We start from the raw sequence: 25,937 nt of genomic DNA, 5'->3' as shown, positions 1-25,937 counted from the left end.
TCCCCTGCTTTTATGTCTTTGTAGCATAATCAATAAAATGCTTTTCAGAACAGGTTGGAAAATTATGAAAGATAAAGTATCTTTCAGTTAATTTATCCCCGGAGGAAAATAAAGTCATTATTTTATTCTCCTTTTTGTGCGTATCCAGTACCTTTATAAATCATGTGCACAAGACTTACAGAACATGAAATGCTAAATGAGAACACAGGCATTCGTATCAACAATGACACCAGATAACATGCCTGATACACTTATATAACAGTTTTAAAGAGTCCAACTTCAGGGTGGCCTCACCTTTCTTTTGAGGTGTGGGACTAATCCCCAGACCTGAAAGACAACAGAGACATTTCATCTGCATTCAGAGGTGTGTTTTGTAAAAAGTCAATTGTTAAGCATACGTAGTCACTTGTGAACAGTTGAAAAAAATTACACTAAGAGCTTAACAAACTTCTAAGTGGACATTAAACTTAGAGGCATTCCTCATCAGAAGCAATTCCTAATGTTACTCAGACACACATAAGATATGCAGTGTAATCAGTGCATGCAATCATGCAATAAATTGTTCCAACCATTACTTTTCTAGGGGAAAAGGGGAGCTGCCATTTGGCTAAAAATTATTTTAAAGAAATGCCCACTATTACATCCTATTCCCGTTTGGGTTTTTTTTTTTTGGTTTTCTACTTCTACAGAAGAGGAAAAAAAGACACTTCTGAAGCATTGGGAGAGCCTTTTGTTTTCTGCTGTGATTGTAGCAAGCTCTGCTTTATGCAGCTGAGCTTGGAAATATCTGCAGTACAAATACAAGAGACCTCAGCTTCCCTGATGACAGCTTTTGCCTAATCTCAGTTGTAAATTACAAGTCACAGAAGCAAAACCCAGACTTGGAAAAAGAGGTTTCCCCTGACTGCAGCTGCTGGAGCTGGACATTTTAACCCCGGCTCTCTATCTTCAGAATGTTATTTGCCCAGTATAAATGACATAAACCAAGATTGTCATCTTAGTTTATTTTTCTAGAGTCCTTAGCATGCTACATTAACCTGACAATGCTTAATCTGGTGTTCATTTCACAATACACTTCATGCAATTCACAGCTGTAATTGGTTTTACACTGACATTACACATTTTGACCTAGCCATGGGAAAAGAATAACTCTTAATAATATTTCTCTGAAAAGTGTCCAAGCTCAAGCAGCACAGAAGCAGCTCATGTTAGTTACATGTGTGTATTTCTTTCTTCTGCCTTTTCTTTCACTGCAAGGATGATCACTGGCATAAGATTATAACGTCCTTGTTTTAGTCTATTTGCAATTGAACTATGTTTGCTTGATTTCTTATGTCCTGAGGAGTTCTCAATTATAAAACAGCATTCAAGTATTCTAGTTTAACATCCCCATTTTTCTGAGTTAAGGAACAAAGTAGACCTTGGGCTTCTGTTTCCATTATGAGTCTTCTAGAGTCCCATAACTGGTAGCCATAAAGTCTTCCTTTGCAACACACACTCAGCACTAAAGCCAGAGTATTGCTATTTGGCATTATCCAGTGAAGTGCAAGAAATTAAATAAGTTATGTCTTTATTGCTATAGTACAATACCAAGCAACTTTTAAATACAATTGCAAGAGTTTTGTAGAGTACATGTCCCTCCTCTTAGGGGCCAGTAGTTCAGCTGCACTGTGAGTATCGCTTAGCTGTCACATGTCAAATGTCAGTCTAAGAAGATGTGTTGAGTATTCTTGAGTCTGAAGAATCAGACCTGTCCTCATACTCATCTTCTGTGTAAATTGGTTGCTTAGACACAATTGGGCAACCATCATCAGGAATTGAAATCCTAGGATCTTCTGACGAGCGGGAAGGAAGGACAGGCGAGCTTCGGAAAACAGCGGCTGAGTTGCCAGAGAAAGGACTGACATACTGGGACCGCAGCTGGTACTGCTGCTGCAATGTCATGGTGTTCCACAGGGTGACGTCGTTGGGCAGGAATGGGCTGGACTGGTTTCGCGCCAAAGTGTTCCTCAGCATCAGCGGGTAGCGTGGTGGCTGAGGAAACGGGTGCTGCAAAGGTACGGCTAGAGGATTTGGCACAACATTACTGGAATCAGCAGAGAACCTCAGAGTGTCGGGAACCCTAAATGCCGAGCCCACAGACCACTTGGAAGATGAAATAGGATAGGAACTCAATGTGTGTTCAAAAATATGCCCATTGGAAGGCAAAACAAGACCATCCGATTCTGCAGAAGTTCTCTCTCCACTGGCCACTGACGACCGACTGGATAGGAGAACCTCTACAGCACTCACCAGGTCACCGCCACACCCCTTCAGGATCAACTCTAGCACAGCTGGCTTTTGGTTAGGGAAAATCTTTTTCAAGACTTCAAGCGGGGGTCTGTTTGCTTTCAAACTGAATGGTAAAGAAACTGTCCCAGAAGGACCTTCTATCAGGAGGTGGTTCTGCTCTGGGTGGTACTTGGGGCTCTCTGGACGGTTCTCTGTGCTCCCAGCATTTTTCTGAACTGCAAAACCGACCTCATCCACTGAAACAATTTCAGGGCTTTCAGGGTTGAAACAACTTTTGGCTTTAGTCATGTCTGGGGAACTCCTTTGGTCTGTGTCTTTGTCACTGTAGGTCTCGGCATTGTCTGCTCCACTGGCATCACCCAACCGCTCCTCATTCACGTCTGCAAAGAGAAGTCAGAGAAGTTAACAGAAAACTGAGGCCAAAAGCTTTTTACAGAGATTTGAGGATGCTGTCTTCTTAAAATGAACAGACCAGGACTCTAAGGGGGAAAAAGTGCTTTTTCTCAGAGACCCTACAAAAATTAAGGTATCTTTGCAACATGCCATGAGAATAAAACTGCAAAAGGATAATGTGACCTGATCTAGACATACTCTGTCTCATTCTCCCATGTGCAAGCAAAGAATGTGATCATTTTTCTGCTGCATCAAAAGTGCTATATCTATCCTTTCTCACTGGTTACAAGGCAGCAACCCACCATCAAACTGCAAGATTTCTCAGAGGAACTTTAGCGCTCTCAGATCATAATACCTCATTAGCACCATCTCATTATGTGTGGGCTGAAGAGGGCACTTAGGAGATGAAAATTCCCCTGCAGCTACAACAGCATTGGTGGAACCACTCCGTTGTGACTACAGATTGAAGGTTTTAAAAGCCTTCAAACAAATAAATGTATTACAGCTCTAAGGAATTGCAGCTTTTCCTCTAAACCCTTAAATATGTCTGATGCCTTGTACCATCCAAGCAGATATTCTAGAAAAGTCTGGTTTGGAGAAGACATCTGGAAGGCATTTGGTCCAACATCCTCTTCAAAGTGGGAGCAGCCTTAGACAAAGAGCAGGTTGATCATATCCCTGCTTAGCTGAGTTTTAAATAATTCCAAGGATGAGGAATTATTCCTCACAACCTCTCTTAGCAATTGTTCCAGGTATCTTGCTTTCTATATGCTAAACTAAGAAGAATGAGAGCTGAGTATGGAGCTGAAAACAAGCCCATTGACCATGCTGTCTCCAGATGGACACTCAACACTCTTTGGTAATGCCTGACCAGAGTATGGACTCTTTGAAAGAAGACTGCTTGTTGGCAAGAAGAAGGGAAGGATGCTTGCTTATGCAAAAGAGGATCAATGTACTTGCTTGAGATTGTTCATTGTTACTTCCCAAGAACGCAGTTCTGCTGGCTTTCCTCATTGAGCAGAATGTTTACATTCTTGGGAAGCACCAATGCATGGAGCGAGGATCACTGTCTAAGCTGCAGCTGACAGTCTACTTTAACCACACAGGGCAGTGCTTTTGAACGCACAAATTGGAAGGACTATCTGCAAAAACCAATACAACTATTTTCTTAGTTTTCCAAGCTGCTGACAAACACCCCAACTAGATAAAGTATCTGTAAGAAGCAAGCAAAGTTTCCTAAAATGTGCTGATGATCCCACCTGCCCAACTGAGATGGAACCAGTTAAGAGATGGAGTTAGAGGTGTGCACCTGAGTTAGAGTTTAGCACCTGAGCCTCACTGCTCACCATCTCCTACCTTCCTCTCACAGCAGGAAAAAGCAGAGCATCTGCTCATCAGTTAGTGGGCTAAGTTTAACATTTAACAGATCAGCATGAAAAAAAGACTATTAATGGAATTTATCCGCTAGACAGAAAGAAGTCAGGGTCTGAGCAAGCCTGAGCTGAGCGAGAAGCCACTGTGCTCGCCACAGTGGGAGCTATAAATAAAGAAGAGATCCTGGCAGAGCACAGCCTGACAGTGTGAGCATGTGAGCAAAGGAAGGTTCTCCTCATGAGGATGGCTGTACCTGGCAGAAACAATGGGCCATCCCACAGAGATGTGGGATGCTGCTAATTTGGGCTGTGGAAGATAGGTATGTAGCTGAGGAATACAGATGCTCTTAGAAAAATCTCACTCCCTTCAGCAGGATAACCCATTTTGGCAACTGGTTTTTACACTGGTTATGCTGCCTGTCATCTGCTAACAGGGAAGCAGTAACTCTGCATGTTTTATATTAGTGAGAAGCCTATGTACATTTCCTCTTTCTCATATGTTCAGCGCATCAATCTTGCTTTAGCAGCCAAAGCAGAATGCAGGAATCGCTTGCCGATGGCAAACTGGCACCTGCATCCTTTTGAGGAGGTGCTAAGATATTGGCATAGCTCATCCATTATTGAGAAAACGTGAGACTCACACTACCTTTCCCTTCTAATCCCTTCACTATGTATTTATTACAAATCTTGGTGAGTGGACTGTTTATACAGTCAAGGCTTAGCGGGCAGTCTGAGAGCATCCTTGTCCCTATCTTGACAGAGTTAGAGAAGCTGTTTAAGGAAGATCATTGCCCTAATTTTCACATAAATAAATTGCACTGTGGTGGTAAATATCACCAAATGGACTGAAAGCAAGGAGAACATATTTCAGAATTACCTCAGGCTCACGTTTAGAGTGTATCTTTATGAGATGAGAGCAAGTATGGCTGTGGAGAAAATATGTGTTTATTTAAAAAAAACAACAATCAAACAAACACCCTCAGATCAGGTAAGTTATCTCAAATATATTCCCTGATCCTTACAAAATGTTATTTTCAGGATATTTCAGATTTTCTTCATTTTCTGTACTCTTAAAAATATTCTTATGAGGCTTGCCTAAAAAATTTTCATCAAATTCTGAAAACTTGTCTGACTGAATTTTGCCTCTTTATCATCAGGAGACCACGCAAGACGCTGGGTCTTAGCTGTTGTGCAGGGGCAGTCTCCTCATACAGCACAGGTCACAGCGACACATCTCACTAGGCTGCGATACTCGCAGGGACAGACCCAGAAAACAAGCCTTCGTTGATTTTAAATCGAAGTGGCGCTATTAACACAGAGAGAATTACCCTCTGCTGGCTACCACTGAGCATGGAGGCTGCTGTGTTTTTCCCTCTTTGGGCGCATTTCTGGGTGCCGGTGTCAGGCAGCTCCCTGCCCGGGCTGGGGCGGTGTCACACGCCGGGGCCGAGCCTGTCGCACCTGCCCGGCCCTCGGGGCTTCCCCGTCTGTAGGCTGTCCTTGAACTGCTTTAAACACCCCTTTCCTGCTACGCTGAAGGCTCGGGGAGGATCAGGCGAGCTCCGGGGACTGTCCCCAGCCCTTCATGGGAACCGCCGCGACCGGGATTTGCGTTCGTTTAAAATTGGCACAAAATAGCCATCGTCAAATAAACAAAAATTTGTGAAGACGCAAAATAGCCATTGTCAAATAAACAAAAAATTGTGAAGATGCATTGCAAATGTCCTTATGTGGACACTGAATTTTAGGAATATTATATGCATGTATAATTACAAATGTTTGTATTTTCAGGTACAAAAATAATTCTGTATTTAGAACGTACTGCTCCTCACCAAAGCTTTTTTTCTTTTCATAATTCGTAACTTGTACATGAGGATATTCTCGGCTTCAAGAAAGAAATCTCCTCCTTAGATATTTTTTACGATTTTGGGGGTTTGGATATTACATTTTGTCCTGTGTGAGCTCTGAGCTTTTTTGCTGTATTTCTGGTGGTGGCTGTGTTTTGGTGGCTTGCTCTTTTTTTGTTGTTTGTTTTTGGGTTTTTTGTGGATTATTTTTGGGGGTTTTTTTGTTTTGTTTTGTTTTTGTTTTTTGGGTTTTTTTGGGTTTTTTTGTTTTTAGGGGGAGGGGGGTTGCTTGTTTTGTTCCTGTCTTTTTGTGGGGTTTTGGTTTTTTGGAGGGTTGTTTCTTTGTGTGGCTCTGGGGTTGGATTTTTGTCTTTTGTGGGGGTTGTTTTGTTGCATGTGTGTATGTGTGTGTGTGTTGGGGGTGTTTTCCCCCCAGCACCTTCTATTTCAAATTGCCTGCACTGAAGTATCCAGTTCGTAATTCCTGGAAAAACTAAGGAAACTATTTTCCCACTGATATAAAAGATGGGGATATTCACCTAATAATATGCATGCAGGGAGAGATACCAACCCAGATCAGAGATGCAGTGCAAATACAGATACACATGAAACAGAACAGTGGGAGAACCATACATGCATTTACAGTAAAATACAATACAAATTCAGCCCAATATTTACTCCAATTCTTCTTGACCATCTATACATTAATAACCATGAGCCAAATGTTGTAAAGGGGCCAAATAAAAGTAAAATAAATGAGAGGGAAAAGCTGTTCTCAAGTTAGTAACTTGTCTGGAAAACTTTGTCTAATATTCTGGAACCAAATTTGCTTTTCCGATATTCCAGCTGCTGAGTCTGTATTAAAACAGCATGTTCTTCGATTGTTAGGAAAGCTTTTTTCTCAGCACAGATTTTCTTGTATCTCAGAAGTACCTACTACCTTAATTGCATTATTAGGAAAGGCTGATACCAGAACTAGCATAACTGCACATAAAGCTAAGGCTATGTTTTTGGTGGGGGCTTTTTTTGTTTGGGTTTGACTTTTTTACTTTTGCTGTCTGTTTGGAAGAGTGGGGTGTTTGTTAGCTTGATTTTGGTTGTTGGGGCTTTGTTTAGGTTTTGGTTTTAATTACTTTCACTTCAGACTTTCTTCCCTATATTCAAAGATCTAAATACTCTGTAGGAGACTAATCACTGCTCTCAAATTAATACGGGGACAGCTGCACTGCATTAAGAAACTGTCTCTGAAATATCAGATGACAAATATAGCATTATATTGTTAACAAGTCTTGATAACTAATACTAAGACAAATATAACAAATATTCCCTTCCCGTGGGCAAGGGAAGTTCCTGAGCACGGTATCAGGAGGAGGAATCAATCCAGGTTAGCAGAGGCAGATGCAGCAAGGGTAGTTTCAGAGCTTCGCAATTGTCCTACCGAAATGGCCGATTGTAGCGGGAATAAAAGCAAACGGATCTGATTTTACCATATATTGGGAAATATCCCTTCGACAACGAAAAACTTTTCACGAGAGTAACGTCCTCGGAGAGGAAGGAGTGCATGTGTGTTTTAGAAAGTGGGTGGACAGGAGGTTTATCCTCTGTTTTTATGGCAATTTTAATGCAGTTAATGGAAAGAGAGGAAAGAGAAAACCCTGCTACTCAGAGCACACAGGATAATTGGAAATAAGCAAGTTGTGTGGTCAAACAGTGTCTGGTGGAAGGTGACAGCAGGAATCTCTAAGGAGCCCATTTTCCACCTTGCTCTCATGCATTCTCTTGTTCATAAAAAGTGAGGGGGAAAGCCGTCTGTGACAATCAGGGACTGGGGACCACTGACTGGGTGATGTCTGTGGGATCAGAAAGGCTCCCCGGTGGTCCTGGGGTACCTCGGTCCCCCCAGCCCGGCCTCACGGGAGGGGACAGGGGCAAGCACAGCGCCGAGGGCTTGATTTATGGAGATCTACGTTGTGGTTTGTTGTTTGTTTATTTGGGTTTTTTTTGCTCCGTAAAGCTATTATCAGAAAGTGCTGACTAGCTGGCAAGGAAGAATTTCTCATCAATACACTTCGATTGTATTTTGCAAACAAAATGCCTGTTGCTTGGTAACATTTCACTTGAGCCTGACCTTCCCCAAAAGTTATTGCTATCAGATTCGATTTACACTCTCCTCCCGTGATTACTGTAATCTTTTAAACCGGGAAGTTCATACATCAGGGTGAAGGAAAGTTGAGCGCGCAAGTTAATATCGTTCCTATCTGGCAGATTTATATCGTGCTGGCGGATGGGAGCTTTCATTTTCTCGAAGAAGCAAGGCGGGTTTTTCCTCTTCTCTCCCCACCTCCTCGGCCTTATCCCCCGCTACCTGCACACCGGGAGGAGAGCGGAGAGCGTCCGCGCCGGCGGGAGGCTACCACCAGTGGGAAATTTGGGGAAAGACCCCCATGCCCGGCCCTGGGGGGAGGCCGGCGGAACTGCGCCGAGATGTGGGGGAGGGGGCTGCCGGAGGGCAGGCAGGTGGTACTAAGGGCCGGAAAATGGGAAGCGGGTCCCAAACCACCGGCATCCTCGCCAGAGTGTCGGACTCAGCCGTGCCGCCGCCTCGGGCCCGCTGCGTGTCCGCTCCGGTGCTGGAGGAGCAGGGACCTATGCTGGAGCCCTGGTGGACGCCTCCGTGGCCGGACTGGCTCCACAGCGCACACGGCCCGGCGCGGCGGCAGCACGGGGCTCGCCGCCCTCGTCCCGGGGCAGCAGCCTGCCTGCCGAGCATCCCTGTCGTGAGAGACAGCTCCCGCTCAGACAACGCACGGAACGCGACTGCGGCTCCGGAGCGTCAGTTTTGCCTCCAGAAATGTGTGCTACCGACAGGTCGCGCTCACCAGGGGCCCATTGCAGGCGGTAGTTTCGGCACCCCCGACCTCTCACAAGCCGCCCCGGACGCCTGTGCAGGAGGACTGCCCCGCTCAGCCCCCGCCACCACTGCGCTTCCCCCGCTCGTCACAGCTTCGCAGAAGCCTTCTTGCAGGTCCTGTCCCGCACGAGGTCCTGCAGCCCGGTGCCCGGGGTGCGGGGAGCGGGACAGCGACTCCGGGAGCGGGACCGGGAGAAGCAGAAAGACATGCTGCTGTGATCCACGCGGGATGCGGCCCGCTCTCCGCAGACCTGAGGAACGGGCCCAGAAGCGGCACGTCGGGGGCTAGCCCATTGGCAGCCCTCTAGTTGTCTCTACTTGTCTCGGTGGACGCGATTCTGGCTGGGGAGCGGGCCGGTCACTTTGCGGCTCCATGCTTTTTAAGAGCGATAAAGTGTACCCGACGGAATTCCTCTCCATTCCCTTCCCACGGAGCCCGTCGGGTGAAAGGGAAAGCCTTCGCCTTTACTCGTTCCGGCCCCATCCCCCAAAACCCGCAGGCCGGATCCCTTCCCTCCCGCCCCGGTACCGCGGTGCCCGGCCCGGCCTCACCTGCCTTGGGGAGCGGCCCCGGGAGCGCGGGGGGCGGCTCGGCGGCCCAGCGAAGGGCGGCGGCGGCGGCCAGCTCGGCGGCGCTCCGCGGCGGCGCGGCGCAGGGCGACGGCCCCGGCGGCGGCGTGGGGGGCTCGGTGCTGCCGGGCGGCCCGGGGAGGGAGCGCAGGGAGTCCGGGAGGAGGCTCTCCAGGCTTTCGTTGGCCTGCTGCCGGCGGAGTGCCACCTGCGCGGCCATCACCCGCTGCCGCTCGATGATGAGGATGCACTTCTCGCAGGTGCAGTCCTTGAAGCGGCAATAGCGCTTGTGGCCCTTCAGCCAGGACAGCACGCCGTGGTTGCGGCACCGGGCGCACTTCGGCGTCCGCTGCAGCGGAGCCCGCGGCGGCTGCGACACCGGGCCGCCCATGTAGAGGTACGGGGAGCCATAGCCGTTCATGCCCGCGGGAGGAGCCCGGCCGGCTCCGGGGTGGAGAAGGCCTCAGCGAGGGCGGGCGGAGGCCGGGGCGATGGAGGAGAGGAGGCGGGCGGCTCTGCGGGGGGCACCCCAGGCCGGCGCGGAGAGGCACCGCCCGCCGCGGTGGCACCGGCGGGCAGAGCGCTGCCGCCGGCCGGAGCGACAGTGCCGCTGCCCGCGCCGCCCCGCCGAGCCCAGAGCCCCTCCGACAGCCCCCGCCCCCCGCCCGCCCCCACCGCCACCCTCCTTCCCCGGCGCCGACAGGGGAATGGAAAGATAGAGGAAGAGAGGGAGGGAGAGAGGGAGGGAGGGAAGCGGTGGCGGGGGGGCCTCTGCCCCGCCGTCGGGGCGGCGATGCCCGTGCCGTGCCGTGCCGTGCCGTGCCGTGCCGTGCCGTGCCGTGCCGTGCCGTGCCGTGCCGAAGGGGTTCGTCCCTGAGCGGACCGGGACCTCGGACGTTGCAACCCACGCCCTGCCCCTCACGCCCTGAAAGCACCCGGGGCTGAGAGACGAGCAGGGTCTAGGAGGTTTCTCCGCGTCGGCCCCGCCTCGAAAGCCCCGCTGCTTCGGCGGCACGGGGCATGGCTGCCACCGCCTGTGGCACGGCGTCGCCAGCCAGTGGCGGGGGGTCGAGATCAAAGTTTTGCCAAAGTTTTGCCGCTGCAAAGAGATGCTGAGAGCAGGAGCTGTCCGGAACCAGGAGCTGCCCACAACAACTGGGCGGAATCGGTCTGCGGCCGCGTCCCCCCGGGATCGCGCCGCAGAGCGGGAGAGGCGCGGCAGGCACCTGCCCCGTGGGGTCCGCTGCCTCTCCTGCACCCCGCGGCAAGACAGCTACCCAAACGCAAACGGTGGCTGTAGAAAGGAACGTGAAATTCACGGCAAGTCAGGTTGCTTGAAACCTAAATGATAATGTCTGATGCGGCGGACTTGTGTTCTGCATTTCCCTACGCCGAGGGGTTTCTCGCTGAAGCGCGGGTATTTCCCGTGCGGCAGCGAGAACCTTGAATCCAAATGTAATATATTGGTGGGAAAAAAATACCAAAAAGTTATATGCATTTTGGCTGGAGGGAACAAATTTACCGCAAGCGTTCATCTGCCCGCGGCGTAGCGTCCGCGGGCGGGCACGGGCTGCTGCTTGGAGCCGAACCCATTTCGTTGCCTCAAGACCTTCCCTGCTCTTCCCAGGCATCTTTCCACCATAACCGCTACACGAAATAAAGATTTTAGCGAGGCTACGTAATTAGGAAATCAGATTTAAAACTCGGGGAGTATCTCGCCGGAGACAATAAAAGGCACAGTGGTACCTACGAAGGTATTTGCGTGGTATTTCATTACTAGGCTCTTTCCTCGTTACTTTTCTGCTTCTAGAGGAAGAGTGATTCAGCGTGATCTTTCTCCCCCGGGCTGGGCGCAGGGTGTGAGGAGGATGAGCGCTCCACCTGTAAATCGCACCGAGCCAAGGAGGTGAATCGGATCAGATACGGGGAGCAGTGCATTTTCTGTCAGTAGAACATAATTTTTTTGCACGCACTGAACCCTGCAGCTCGCAACTGACCTCCCCCGCGGGGCCTCTTGCGCACTCGGGAGTCCCAGTCGAGGGGAGAAAAAGACAGAAGAGGACCACCCATTCAACTATCACAGAATTACGCAAAATGATGCGCACCCACTCTTGGAAATCCCTCTAAACGAAGAAACGGGGTGCAGCTGCCTGAGGCGGTGGTGATCGTGGTGGAAAACCCTACTTCCCCACTAGCTGCAGAGGGTCCTGCGGGGCGCCTCCGCCACCGCAGCCGGCCGGGCGGCTGCCAGATCCCGAGCCGAGGTGCGGCGGTAGGCTGGCGGAGGACCGGGGGCCCCTCTCTCGCCTGGCTGCACATCGGGCGCTTAGGCTGAAATGCCGGTTTGATATAATACTGTAATCCTTTTCTCATATTTGATGGGAATGGTTTCCATGTCCTAGTATTTGACAACATCTACCCACAGGGCCAGATTCGTATTTATGTTAGCAAAACGTCCCCTGTCTGAAAGTCCATTGTAACCCAACACCTGACAACCCCGGTTCCCATTTCTGCTCGCCGAAAAGGTTTATTCAAGCACATAATGGGATCCCAGCAGAAAGCTTTTCAGACGAAGTGGCGATGGTAAACTGCGCCACATGAACTCCGTTTCCAGGGCTATTAAGCTTTTAATTGCAAAACAGCAGAGGAAATTTCAAGGTGACAATGAGGTGTTAGCAGTTAGCGCCCAGAATAATAGACCGAAAGAGAATGAATGTGCGAAACATATGCTCCAAATAACATTTAGCGGAAAAGACCGGCTCAGCCAAAGGGCCAAAGAACCCCTGCCGACCGGGCCGGGCGGGAGACGAGCTGGAAACCGGCCCGAATCCGCTGGCATTTCGCGACTTTTCGATGTAGAGCCATGCGGAGGACTCGGCGCTACCGCCCAGTAGCTGCTGGAAGCCGCCGTGAGCCGCATCTCTGCCGGGCGGACAGAGGCGGCCGCAGGGTCTGCTGCGCCGGGGTGCCCCGCCGGCCCCGCGTCCTAGGGGCGGAGGAGGGGGTCGGAGGAGGGAGTGTTCGGTAGTGCTCGCACTGCTACAAAATAAGCTTTTCGGGAGAGGGCGTTCGCGGGATGCTGGTGACCACTTGAACGAGTGCGAACGGCAGGATTAGTTCGCCTCGCCCGAACTGCTTTAGGGCATTACCGGCGTTACAAGGAAAAGGCAGGAATAAATTAGGCATGATTGCCCGCTCGGAGAGTGACTCTCGGTGTCTCTGACCGTCTGTGAGGGCACACAGTAAGGAGGTAGAGGAGCAAAATGCCAGCTCTGCTGGGCTGCGTGGTGGGGCGTCACGCTAGAGCGGGGCGAAACTTTCATGGATGACTTCGAGGAAAACGTGAATTCCGCACAGGGTCAGGCAAATTAGCAAAGCTGCCTGGCGAGGGGCGAGGAACGCGGTTTTTGAGAGGAGTAGCATTAATAAAGGTCACTGCTTACCAACCAGCTAGAGATACTTGGGAAGAGGGTGACTTGCGGTGCGGTGGAAAAACAAAATAGTAACAACAAACGAACAAACAAAACAACACCCCCAACCACAAAACCCCCAACCAAAAAAGGGAACAGAAACAAAACAGTAGCAACAGAGAAACCAACCACAGACACAGACAAACCGAACAAAACCCAACCAAACCCCAAACTGCCCCAAACTCCAAAAAGCCCGTGAAAAGTCTCCGTGCTCCATGCAACAGCCCCTTTAGTTCTGCTCGGAGGCGTCCCAGAGATCAAAAGGAGGAGCGTCCCGGGCCGTGCAAATGGAGAGCACCCATGGACAGGCCAGGGAGAAGTGCCAGCTCCCCGCGCGGCCGCGCATCCAGCATCCACAGGGCAGCCGAGCATCCAGCCGGGCCGGCGCTCCCAGCTACAGCCACCGCCTTCCCACGGGAGGGGGCCCAGGCTTTCCCGGGACATCACCCTGCATCTTCCCACTCTTGGTGGGGTGGGGCGTGAGCTTCTCAGCCGTCCTTCATCGGCGATCTTTTCCACCGAAGTTCCCTCCGTGATGAACGTGAATTACTCTCCAGGTGCTCCAGGCAGCATTACCCGTCTTCTTAAGGATGCTGTTTGTGCCCCCCATAAGTTACTCTCAACGCCCTTGTCACCAACCAGGTCCCACACTGGTCTACCTAAAAGCAGGCTTTTCCCCCCAATCCCCGTGTGCCACAGTGGGCACGTTTGTCCCCAGGGCTGCTGCCCGCTCAGCCGGGCAACCAGAACCAGGCCCAGGCCGCCAGCGGCACAGGTTTCACCGAGGGGCATGCCCCTCCCGGGGCACCTCCCGGAGGGTTTGCCGAGCTCGGGAGCACACGGACCCTGACCGCGGCAGGAAGCACAGCCCGGGGCTGGCGCTGCACCCCTCGGGATGCTTTGCGCTCGGGGACGGGAAGGGGAGAGCGGAGGGGAGCCGTGAAACCTACTCCAGGAATTAAGAAGCTGTATTTCAGCAAGGCCTGAGGACTGACAGGGCAGGGGTGGAAGCGAGCACCTGCCTCCGTCCGGGTCCCGCCTGCCGCGCCCTCCGGGGAGCCGCGCCGCCGACACGGTGGTGGCAGCGGCAGAAGGGCACGGAGCCGCGGGAGCAGGCTGACAAGTGTGATAAAATGATCTTCCTTAACTAAACTCGTAAAGCACTGGGCAATAAAACTCAATCTTCTGTAAAATCCAATTAAGTCATTATCTGACTGATTGTATCTTTAATTGAAAACAGAAGTGACAGTAAATTTCTGTGATATATCAGGATCAATCGATACCGCTATACGATTCAGCCTCAAGAAGTGATTTATAATGTCAAACCTATATAGGTAACTCCACATTATTCTCTCTAAAACCACTGGTGGATGAAATTAAGAGTAAGTGCATTTAATAAAAAACAAGATGGTCAGGTTATTGATTACAACAGATGGGGGTGAAATCAAATAGATGTTTTCAAAGCAGAGAGCGAAGAAAATACAAGTAATTTCTTTTTTTTTCTGTTTTAATACAGCTCAACAAATATACACACAAGAAAATTCAGTCATCAATAACATTTTTATTTCAGGTACAGCTGCAACTACAGAGAACAATGAATTTTTCTAGACTAGTTTCATTTCAGATTGGCTTTGGTAACAGGAGAAAAGAACACCATAGCCCATTTTTAACAAAATAACAAACGTCAAAACTCATGGCAACTCTTAAGGGACTTACTTACTTGCAGTTTAGACTGCAATCTAAGGCAAGGCACTCAACTGTAATATGCAAAATATGTTAATTTGGCGACATGAGAAGAAAACTCCCAGACCAAGCAGCAGCGTTAGCCTGTAAGGAACCGTCAGGAAGACATAATAGGATGATGTTTCCCACCGATGAGTTATGGGTCCCTGCACGGGGAGGGGCCGGCACAGGACTCCCTGTTATCTTGGCTCCCGCTGCCCGGAGCCCCTGCCCGCATTTCGGCGACGCTCTCCCCGCCTCTGCCCGACGGCGGCCCCGGCCCGAGCCAGGTGGCGGAGGCACCGCGCTGGCTTCTCGGCAGCACGATGCGTCAGCCGGCCTGGCGGCGGCGGCGAGGCCCCACGGCGGCCCCCGGGGAAGCTGGCGTCCCGCCCCGCACCTGGGAAGAAGAAACCAAACACCCCCCGCCCGTCCCCCGCAACCCCCGAAGAGAACAAGCAAACCAGAACGCTGCTGCTGTACCGCCCCGCCCGGGCCAGGGCCGCCGCGCCGCGGCTACTCGCCGCTCTCCTGCACCGGGCTCATCGCGAAGTTGCCGGGCTCCGCCGGGGGCTCGCACTCCAGGTCCCCCTTGGTGCTCTCGCTGCTGCTCGACAGGCAGCCCAGGCCGGAATCCTGGCTGCTGGGCGGCGAAAACACTGCGAGTGAGGGGAAGAGAGAAAAAAACCACAGTGCCTGAGACACCCCTGGCCCCGACCAGAGGAGACTCACACAGATCTCCCCTCTCCGGGAAGAGAGGCGAGCTGTTCCCTCGTGCACGCCGGGGTGCTGGTCTCCCTCCTCCCGCCAAGGTGAACGGCGGCAGGAACAATGGGAAGAAAACAACTTCAGGTCTGGGGGCCATATCCCTCCACCCACAAGGAAGCTACTTGCCTACAGACCCTGCCCAAGGCTGAGGCCAAATATTATGAAATTTAAAACTAATGCGGTGCTAGGAACGGTTGCAACATTGCAATTTGCAGTAGATACAAAAACCAAGTAAAAGGGTCTCTGACCTTCCTAACCTTATACGAGTTGAGATCCACCCCCAACACTCCCTTCCTGCCTACCATGAATATAATTAAGGGGAAGCTGCACTGGTAATTTCTCTCCTCATTAACTTCCTGATTGGTTTCAGGCTCAAGATTCCAGCAGCCGGCAGTTTGTCACCAATTCCAAATGGCCAATCGTTAATACTAATGTTTGTGTAGCTAACTGCCAGCATCTGCCACGGCTTCTTGTACAACAATAATAGTGAAAGGGTAACATTAGTGCTTCCCGTGTTAATTCAGATTCTGTTCATCAATAGGAAAATCTATGATGTAATTAGCAAAATGCATCGGTAGCTGAGGCAGTTGGAGGGAAACTAAATCACAGCAGGAGCTCCATGAGCCCCTGACACCTTTATCATCAACACTATGTTCTGGATTTTACTGTTCAGTGGAAAGTATTACCAGCCTGCGGTCTTTTAAAAGAGAATATTGTTTATAGCCATTGCTGGTTTCTTAGAAGCCATGATGAATCTAGTACAACTGCACAAAAACAAGGAATATGGAGTTGAGGCTTAAACTCTGTCCTGAAATCACACTGCTGTGCCTAAGCGAGCTGCTCATCCACACTTGAGACCTGGGTGCTTTCACAGTGGGGACTTCTAGTAGTCCTGAAGTTCAATGAAAAAGATGAAGTCAGGCTTGACTTTATAGCCAGTCAAACTCAACAGGATTCAAGGAAAGTAAACTGCACCATGTGGGTGCAGAAAGAGCCCACTTTTTCCATGAGAAAATTAGAAATACACCCCAAAAAAAAACCCATTAAAAAACATAAAAAAACATTCCATTTCTCTAGAATCCTGTGTTTCTGCAGAAACTTCCATTTGCAGCTCAGTTGCCAAATTTGTCCTGTTTTTAAACGCAACACTGACCAAGAGATTGAAAAGACATTATGAAATTGACATCACACACATACCATTTTCACCTACTTAACCCACGAGCAGACCAAATAGCCATTTCCATTCCTTTCAGGGAGTTTTGACCATTTTTGATATTGGAGAACCTGACGCCTTGATTTAATGCAAGTGTCTCCTTTGATGCATATAAAGGATGACTAAGGCTCTAACATCACTCTGCCAAAGCAGACCCTATTATTGTTTTTTAGAGCTGACATAAATTTTTTAACTCTAGGGAATGGGATATTAACCCTGTATTACATTTTTTCCCAGATAAAATACAAAGAAAAGAACACAGTGCTTAGACATGAGAGAGTGACAAGGTAGTCAAGGCAACTTCCAACAGTTTTTATATATTCTGCAAATGCTAATTGTTTAATAACACAGAAAGAGGAATCTGGTCTGCAGTATCATGTATTCCTTTGCTGTATGGTCAAATGGACAGAACTGCCAAACAGGTCTCCAACACTTCCAGGACTGAAATAACCAGTGTACTGATTGCACTGATTTGCACTTGGAACAGGCTGGAACTGCACCTACATAACCTGCAGTTGGGAGCAACTGTTTAGATTTCTACCTTTTCTAGCCCACCAACCCTGAAAGTAAGTGTTGCAGAATCAGAAATGATCCTCATGGTTTCCAAGAGCGATCCTTATGGTTTCCAAGAGCGAAACTCTCTTCTGCCATAAGGAGACCACCAGGAGATTCCTAATGGTGCGTTACACAATTATATCATCCTTTTTAGTGTTTAAGCCGGGCTGGTATCAGAGTCTAAGGATAAGCCCCATCTCCTCAGTGTCTGGATGAGGATACCACTTCTCTTTCCCCTTCACTTCCTCTATTAAGTCATTTCATCATGGCCTAAGAGCTCCTAGAGGACTTGAACCAAGTGTAAACACGCAGATTACAGGAAACAAGCAGAACAGAGAAACATTTCTGTTCCTCTGCAAGGGAAGCAGCACAAACATAGTCACTGTATGGCCCAGTCTGCACCACACTCCCATGATCTGAAACACACATTGTGCACTATTTCAGGTGAGTATCTTGTTGGAGTGGTTAATCCTTTGACTATTATGTAGTAACAGAGCAGAGATGCTCTGTAGGTCCACATGCCAATATCTAAGGGGAAATCACTAACAGAAAATGCAGAATTATCACCTGTCCTGATGTGTTCTACAGACTAGCTCCTCAATGGTAATTCACAGCTTTAGGTTGTGCCTGCCAACAACTGCAGCTTTGGTAGGATATGGCCAGGTCTAGCACCAGGAATCATCTCCTCCTCCATAAGGTGCCTTTGCATTATGTACTACTGCAACTGGTATCACCTCAACAGGGCTGCTGGCTCAAGGGCTCAGCTCTCCAACTCTCAGAACCTCATTCTGCCCTGATTTAGCAAAGCCCAAGGTGTGTGAAGGATTAGGACATACTGTAAGGGTTTTGTGTTCTTGGACTCCAGGACAAAAGTATGAGGGAAGTGACTGCGGTTAAAAGGGGATAACTTTTTGTTTAATCCCAAGTACCCAATGGGCAAGAGGTTTATTTATCCTAAAGGATTTGTTAATGCTTCTAAGCATGCATATGCCTGAAGTAATGTAAAGGCCCACTTTTAAATACTGAGATCTATAAATCCCTGCAACAAAGTTTCAGAAAGTGGTTTTGTTTGGTTTTTTAAAACTTATTTTCCAAACACAAAGAATCCAACAGATTCAACATGCTACAGTACAGATGTTAAAACCCTAGCACAGCAAAACTGCCGCTTTTGTTTTTGTTGTCTACTTTTTGAGCAGCTCCATGTTAGTTTGGTACAGACCTGTGGAATGACACAGAGGACAACTTTCTTTGGTAGACAGACAACCAAATCTGATTCTTAGCATCTAAACTGGTGGCTCCTAAGTCTCCTGGACAAATGAAGCTTCACCAGTTTTTCCACTGACTTCCAAATTAATAAAAGTTTTGCTTATTAGGCAATTTGGGCTATATACCCTGCTCTCTGAATACATGTAAGTGTATGTAATAAGAGCCACAAAGGTTTTAAAAACAATCTGTCACTACCAAGATTTATCTTGAGCAGGTAAGACTGCTACTTCTGTATCCAGACCTGGACTGCTTTATTGAACAGACCTCCACTGCAGTCAACAGTCACTAAAGTCAAGCAAGGTGCAATGCTGATAGAAAGTACAAGATACTCAGATTGGGACTTGTAGCTATAAAAAGGCAGCAAAAAGGAAATAAGCCATTTTGTTCCAGTGTTTTAATCATACAGCAATAAAATGTAGAAATTCCAAGTTCAAAGAAACAAAACCCATGTTCTTTTTGACTTAAGTATATGAGTTTCATCTGTTTGAGGCTTGTGGCTGATCCTCCCACAGTTGTTACACAGCCCTTATCTGTGTAAATAACAGTACCAGAATTGGGACAATGACAGTTTTTAAAGACAATTCTTAATCTAATTAACTTTTACTCTTGGGAGAGCACCTGAATACTTTTGAGCCACATGAATCTGAAAAAAAATCAGCTAATATCACACAGGAAAAGTAGTGAGAAAGATCCCAACCACAGACACAAAACCTTATGTCTTCTGACACTGGTAAGTGCATTGACTTTTAACTTGAGTGATCCCCAAAATTTAGTGGACTGAAAAGACTAATACACTTCCAGTGATGCAAGAAATCAGAAGGACATTCATGCTTGCAAAGTATATATTTTCTTGAGTACACATTTAAAAAACGATCAAACTCTAAATAAGGATTAATTTGTAAGGATTTAAAACTGAGTGGTACAATTAATTTTTTAAAACTCTCACCTTTCTTAGGGAAAGTGAGTAAGCATGTCAGGCCCACACACTGCTAAGGGTCATTCATTTCTTCCTGGTGTGCACAGTTGTGCAGTGTCAACACAGCCACACATGCAGCATCTAGTCAGATGCCATTGGCAGTTTGATGGCATGGGAACATCACTAAAGCATGCCTAAGTTTTTGGCATGAGGGTGGACAGAAACTGCTCTTCGTAGTACCTTCTCCTCCAAAACACTTTCCTTCTGCAAATACTACTGCTGTTCCAAGCAGCAACTTTCACTACAGAGATCCCACATAAAGGCTCCTGAAAACCAGACTGGTCTGGGAAACCACTGGCAGTCAAGCCAAAAAGCAAGTCATGATAGATACCTGCACAAACAAAGGGCAGAATAAGAGAAAATGGCACTGGCGTTCTCCTCAGGATCCCAATTCAAACCACTAGAAGACATAAAGGGTGCCTGGCCATGCTGGCTGACTTGGTGGCTTGGAAATAACCACAGGTCAAATTCAGTTTGAAAACAGTCCCGTTTCCACCCAAGTCACAGGTACCCTGTTACTCTCCTGCTCAGACTGTTGCCAAAAGGGCCGACTCTACCTCCCAGAATCAGCCTGCCAGGCTACAGCAACTAAGGTAACACTAAGGTCACTGCCTGACAAAGCATTAAGTCAAAAGCCCCAAATCAACCAAACCTCCAAAACAGTCAGCGCTGCAAAATCAGACATTAGGAATTTAGAGCACTATCAGAATCCTCAGCTGCTGTCTCAGCAACTGAGAAGACATAAAAAAAAAAAAAGACAATGGGAGAAAGGATATTTTTCCTGTTATGAAGAAAACATTAGAATGGCAGCAAGAGTGTCAAGGTCTGTCCTCATGTCGCTGTAGATGATAAGATGGGCAAGATGCAGCCTCCAAGTAAACACATGCAGGAAGGTCAAGTAAATTCTCCTAACAGTGAGAGGCACTCACCTTTGGGAGTACTTAACCCTATGTTCTTGAACAAGGACTCAACTCCTTAAGCAGAGTTAACTACCAAATGGTCAAAAAGAAAACCTACCTCTGTGATACCGCTCATGTGATCCATTCCTGTGTGAATGCTCCATTTAAAAAGATGGAGGACTACTGACTTACGCCAGGGTGAAAAAAGTGGTGAAAAAACATAAGCCAGCCATGCAATGTGTTCAGTCTCATATTCTGGTATTTGGCCCTGTGCAGATCTAAGACACCAACAGTCAAGAGCCTATAGGTCCAGGGGTTCCTATTAGGCCACAGAGAAGCTTCAAGAAGAGACAAACTTCAATCAGCTATGTTTTCAAAACTTTCTTTTGAAAATTTTCTGAACACAATGATTCCAATTTTGTAAAGCCTCAGCAATGCATGTTCCTGAAGGACATTTGCACTTGGTGAATCCCAAATATATTTTATCTCTTTTGCTTCTACTCTGTATGAACTAAAGTAAAAAAACCTCCAACATTACATTGGAAGTATTTTACTTTAGTTAAAAAAGTACATTACATCTCATTACATCTCTCTTGCTCAGGACGACTGCAAGGATGAAATGGCTCTTACTGAAAATTCCTGCCAACATCCACAAGTGTATAAATGCACTATGCATTTCTGTATCGACTGTCCTTCCCATCTGTCCTTTGGGCCTACCAGGGGACAGCTTCCACAGGGATAAATCCTGGAAGCCCACTTGAAGCCAAGGGCTTCTGCTTGCTGCAGGTGGTTGCCACAACATAGTGCGAGTGCAGACTTCTTCGCAGCAGTATGATGCGCACCAATGTGTAAGATGAGGAGGCTGATACTAAGCAGTTTACAAGAGAAAAAAGAAAACTCAGCTATGGGTCTGCCTTAAAAATAAACTCCACATATTACTTTGATCAGCTGAAATGTCTTTGTGACTGTTCCTGTGATCAATCTGTAATGGATTAATCTGTGCTGACCACAGTACGAACTGACTTGCAAGAACACAGGAGTGATGATCCTTTTCTGCTTTGCAAACTATTAACACAATGGGAACTTGTCCCATTCTAGAAATATATGTCTGTAGATTTTTTTCTGCTGAAAACAAGTTACAGGAGCAACAAAGAGAGCTGCTTTTTGATGCAAAAATAAAAACAAGCCTAAGGATCTTGAAACAAATGCACACTCATTTGTGTCTCTTAACACAGGTGTAGTATTTCACTGCACTGCCCTTCTCCCCTTCTTAAACACCCACTCTTGTCACTAACATTTAAGGCAATTAGGATTATCCTGGATGCCTACACTAGGTCACATTTATTGAGTATTTTCAAAAAGCATTAATTTCTGGCATTAGGAACCCAGAACAAAAGGTAAAGATCTAAATAGAGATCTTTATTCAGTATGCTTTACCATGGATTACTGCAATTCTTTTCCAGTTCATGCTTGCAGTTTTAGCAACTAAGAAGGTAGGACTATAACTGATGTAATTAGAAACCAGAAGCCAGAGAAAATATTCTCCTGCTGACTCCCTCACCTTAGGTTTCAAATTCTCTTACAGTAATATGTGAAACAATCAAATAAAGCTTTCCACTTGTCACCCACTACCAGCTAGACAAACAAGTTGCTAAAATGGTACTTGGGAAGCTTAGGCTTTTTACTCAGACTCCAAAACATAGCTTGAAACTATACCAATCTTCTATAAAGCAACTGCTCTTCATGCTTGCATGCACAAACTGGAGCAGAGCAGTACTGATGGACCAACGCTCTCTCTTATCACCAGCTTCACATTCTGAGGCTAACTTGATGTCATTAAGCCACTGCAGCAAGCTAGAAAAGGCACAGGATGAACAATCTCAGGAAAACTTCAGGTGTGCTGGGTGCATACCCTTGCTTTGAATGACTGAAAGGTGGCACACAGAATTCAGCTGATAAAAGCTCTCTTTGTTTGGCAGACATGAATGGCTACTTGCCTCTTGTGGATGTACTCATCCCAAGTGCTCACTCTACCGAGTCAGGTCCCAGCTAGGTACACCTCCACAGAAACCTCCCCAGTTTATATTCCACTGCCAGGAACCCTAATGGCTAGTCCTCTCCAAAAGAAAGCATTATTTTAATAATTTCAGAAAGATTTTGTGCTGGAAGACATGAAGCGAAATGTTCTCCAGCATCTCAACATAAAGCAGGCATCTCCCACTGTTGGGTAACAAGGTAAACCAGGCATTTCTGTAAATTGTTTTTGAGTCACCTGTAAGTGAAAACATTCTGTACGATTACACATAAAGCCTGACCTACACGTAAAACCTCAGCCACAAAAGAGCTGACAGTCACAGACTTGACCTACTTTCAACATGGTAGTAAAACTACTAAGAAAGGCGTCATGATTTAATAGAAAAAATATCTCCCTTTTCCCTCCCTTCTTCTCCAGTCCTTTATTTCATCCTCTGTGTTGTCCTGGGCACACAATTGCACAGCAACACCGGGAATTGTAATGAAGAATAGGTGTTGTATTGCCAGTACTGCAGAGATACACATGCTTCTCCTTCAGGCTGTAACTCTTGACCAGCAGAACTACTTCTAGAGATCCTTACTTCCCTCAGATATTCACAGCCCACCAGAGAACCCAGTGGTTTGCACTGCTGTACTCTGCATCAGAATCCAACAGGAATTTCTGAAAAACAGAAACCAGGCCACCAACAAACCATTTACAGATTCAAGATCAGAGAACAGCCACAGAAACATAGGAGGCAGCACTGATTTCCAGAAAAGGAAGATTTAAAAAGTGGCTGTGAAGTACAGGGGGTATTTGGACATCTGTCACTAACTGAGGAACAGCAAGGAATCTCAGAGGAATGAAGTTATTTGCTTCATCATGTAACAAGACTGTGACAAAGCTGGGACCTTCAATCTCTCTATTCCTGGAAGTCAGATACTATTTCTCTATCCTACACACAACACTGGAGACTGATTCTCCATCAAAAAATATGTCCTTGGTCAGAAGACTGACAAAAAACAGGCATCACTGAGAAAAAAAAAAAAGAACTTCAAATCGACTCTTTGGACTGTCATTCTTACTCCTACAGTAATCAAATTCTAACAACAAGATTAAAATATAAACATATTTATTTTGTGACCACTTTCTGAAGTCAGATCCATGAAATGAATTGTGTTTACAGAGGTTTCTTTGGTTTGGGGTGTTTTTTTCCCCCATGAAAAGAGAACAAACCATTCCACAAATCAGAGTCACAAGAGGCCACACAACCATATGAATGGTCAGCAACCCTTGACAGTAAGGCAAGAACAGCAACGGACTGCCTACAACTCCAAATCTTTGACAGGAATCATAAAACGGTTTGGTTGGAAGGGATCTTTAGGCCATTCAGTTCAACTCCCTTACAGTGAGAAGAGGCATCTCAAACTAGATTAGGTAGCTCAGAGTCCATTCAACCTGACCTTGAATATTCCTGTGAATGATCCCACTTGTGAACTCTCTGGACAACCTGTGCCAGTATTTTACCACCATCATTGTAAAAAATTTCTGCCAGTATCTAGTCTGAACTCCTCCTTTAGTTTAAAATCATCATTCCTTCTCCTATCTACTAAAAAGCCAGTCATGCCCTTATCAGCCCCCTCTAACTAACTTAAAGGCCCCAGAAATGTCTCCATGGAGGTCTCTCCTCCAGGCTCAAAATGGACTAATCATCTATGTGATACTGCTGAGGAAAGCAAGCTAGCTGAATCCTCTGTTTGTTCTGTTCTAAGTTTGCAGAAATACTTGATTTCAGCAAAAACAGTAAGTGGGTTAGATTTTTCCAAGGCAGAAGTTTCTATCAGAACAACTTCCAGCCAGCTCTAAAGAAGAGAACATGGTATTGTCTCTTGTCACCCTTGAGTTCCCTCAGACAAAGTTAGGTGACTTCATGCTAATTTTGTGGAGACTGATTACTGTCCATCTCCTCTGGGTTCTGCATATTCTCCTATGCTGATGAAACTTTTCCACACATCCCAAACAACACCTAACTAGCAAATAATGCCACACTGAGGTGACTGAACAGGAAAAAGGCTTTTTTGTGGGATGACTGCTGACACTGGGGATGCAGATGGAGGTAGGAACTGCTTCCTGTTTCAAGGGAAGACTCACAGCCTACATCTGTCTCCTGGACTAACACAGGAGACAACTAGGGAGTCCCAACTCCTGGGGCATATGCCTCTGGGCATCACTACAATAGACCTAAAAATGCACTGCCATTTGCAACAGCTGAGGCAACAAAATGTTTTTTGAAAAAAACGGTTGATTTTGAAGGAAAGAATGCACTTGAGGCTCAAGATAATGTTACCAAGTAGCAGAGTATATGGAGACACAAAAGGCACAAAGTTCCTCCCTTGTGTAGCTGTGCTAAAGGAAAGAAACATGATTCCAAGAGCTTTAATCATCACATAAAACCTTTCAGTATTTAGCACAGAAATCCAAATACAACATTATTTTGTCTGAATGTCTCTCCACTCTTGAGTCACAAAGGCTGTTAACCTTCACTAGTCTATCAGGAACAAAAAAATAGTTTGCATGACACCAAGACTAGCCATGTAAATGTAAACGTTAATTCTGGTCACTTCTCTTCGTATTTCATCATTGCCAATGTCAATTTATAAAACAAGGATGAAATCCATGCTCAGGATCATCAGTCCTAATGCTCAAAGCATAACCAAATAGTTAATAATCATGGACTCAGCTCTTTCAGGTTTAACAATTTTTTTTAAAAAAGCACTGTCTCAGTGCAACAGTGCTATATTATACAGCTTAAATTTTTTTTTGGACATAACTTGCAAGCTTTTGGAAGTCTAGAGGTTACTAAACAATCTGTCAAATTACTAGATCTAATGCAAGTGATCTATTATGGTAAATACAATGTATTTTCAACTGGAAAATAGGTTCATTTACTTTTAAAATTCTCTTGTAATTCAATTGTTTCTGCTAGGAAGGGAGAAGACAAAGATCTGCAACTTGCACCACACTTGCAAAAGGAACAGGAGGTTTGTCACAGACCTCAGCATGAGCAACACTATATTCACCTTTGAGTGCGACCAAAAGTGAGTAAGATGAAAGAAAGAATCACTTACATCTTACAATTTAAATTAATCTGCAATTTAAAAAGCTCAGAAGGCTTTAAAGTGACTTAGTATTACCATGGCATTATCATTTCTAATATTAACTTTAATCTGGATGCAAGTTCAGCAGATCTGCAGTAAAATGGTTCAATGAGTATTGATGAAATAAACAGCACAAGATGGGTATGTGCAGAATAAACATGTTGCTACTTGTTTTAAAGTGAGATTTATTCCCCTCAAAGTTTAGGAACCTTGATGCAGTAAGTCACAATACTTGAGTAAATAGGGACAAAAACAGAACACAAAACATTTTTGAGGTAGTCAAGTAAGTTAAATGAAGTTTCACACAACATTAGGCTTAAGACAGATCCCATGTTGTATTTATATTCATTTCCATGAACACAATACAAGTAATACTGAGTGTGTGCCATCAGCTGGAGGGCATGGGCTGTGTCTAATGATGCTGCTGGTGCTGCCAGCTGCATCTCCACAGGCCCAATGATGTCTTGCAGCCCACCTGGTGATGCCCACCTGGTGGGAAGGTCAGCCCAC

At 46.7% G+C, this 25,937-nt stretch overlaps 2 protein-coding genes across 2 annotated transcripts in view; both read right to left on the bottom strand.

The window, feature by feature from the left end:
• Window positions 1–274: 274 nt before the first annotated feature.
• On the bottom strand, window positions 275–9,965 carry DMRT3 (doublesex and mab-3 related transcription factor 3). Its single transcript, XM_064403690.1, has 2 exons — window positions 9,369–9,965; window positions 275–2,672 (listed from the first exon to the last, which is right to left on the bottom strand). Exons 1-2 carry the CDS (start codon window positions 9,805–9,807, stop codon window positions 1,708–1,710), a joined length of 1,404 nt encoding a protein of 467 aa, XP_064259760.1. The 5' UTR covers window positions 9,808–9,965; the 3' UTR covers window positions 275–1,707.
• Window positions 9,966–15,079: 5,114 nt separating this feature from the next.
• DMRT1 (doublesex and mab-3 related transcription factor 1) overlaps window positions 15,080–25,937 on the bottom strand; it is a 58,702-nt gene continuing 47,844 nt past the window's right edge. The window contains exon 5 of the mRNA XM_064403688.1: window positions 15,080–15,237. Coding sequence (XP_064259758.1) covers window positions 15,095–15,237 — 143 coding nt within the window. The 3' untranslated portion in view covers window positions 15,080–15,094. The remainder of the gene's footprint in view (window positions 15,238–25,937) is intronic.

Source organism: Passer domesticus, chromosome Z, assembly GCF_036417665.1.
Source record: "Passer domesticus isolate bPasDom1 chromosome Z, bPasDom1.hap1, whole genome shotgun sequence".
Lineage (NCBI taxonomy): Eukaryota > Metazoa > Chordata > Aves > Passeriformes > Passeridae > Passer > Passer domesticus.
Note: the sequence above shows the minus strand (reverse complement) of the source record. Positions and strands in the feature narration are given on the sequence as shown.

Coding starts and splice junctions, on each gene's coding strand:
- DMRT3 (XM_064403690.1), bottom strand. CDS start 9,807: ATGAACGGCTATGGCTCCCCGTACCTCTACATGGGCGGCCCGGTGTCG. Junction 2,673..9,368: donor GGGGCCGCTCCCCAAGGCAG/GTGAGGCCGGGC, acceptor TTCTCTTTGCAG/ACGTGAATGAGGAGCGGTTG.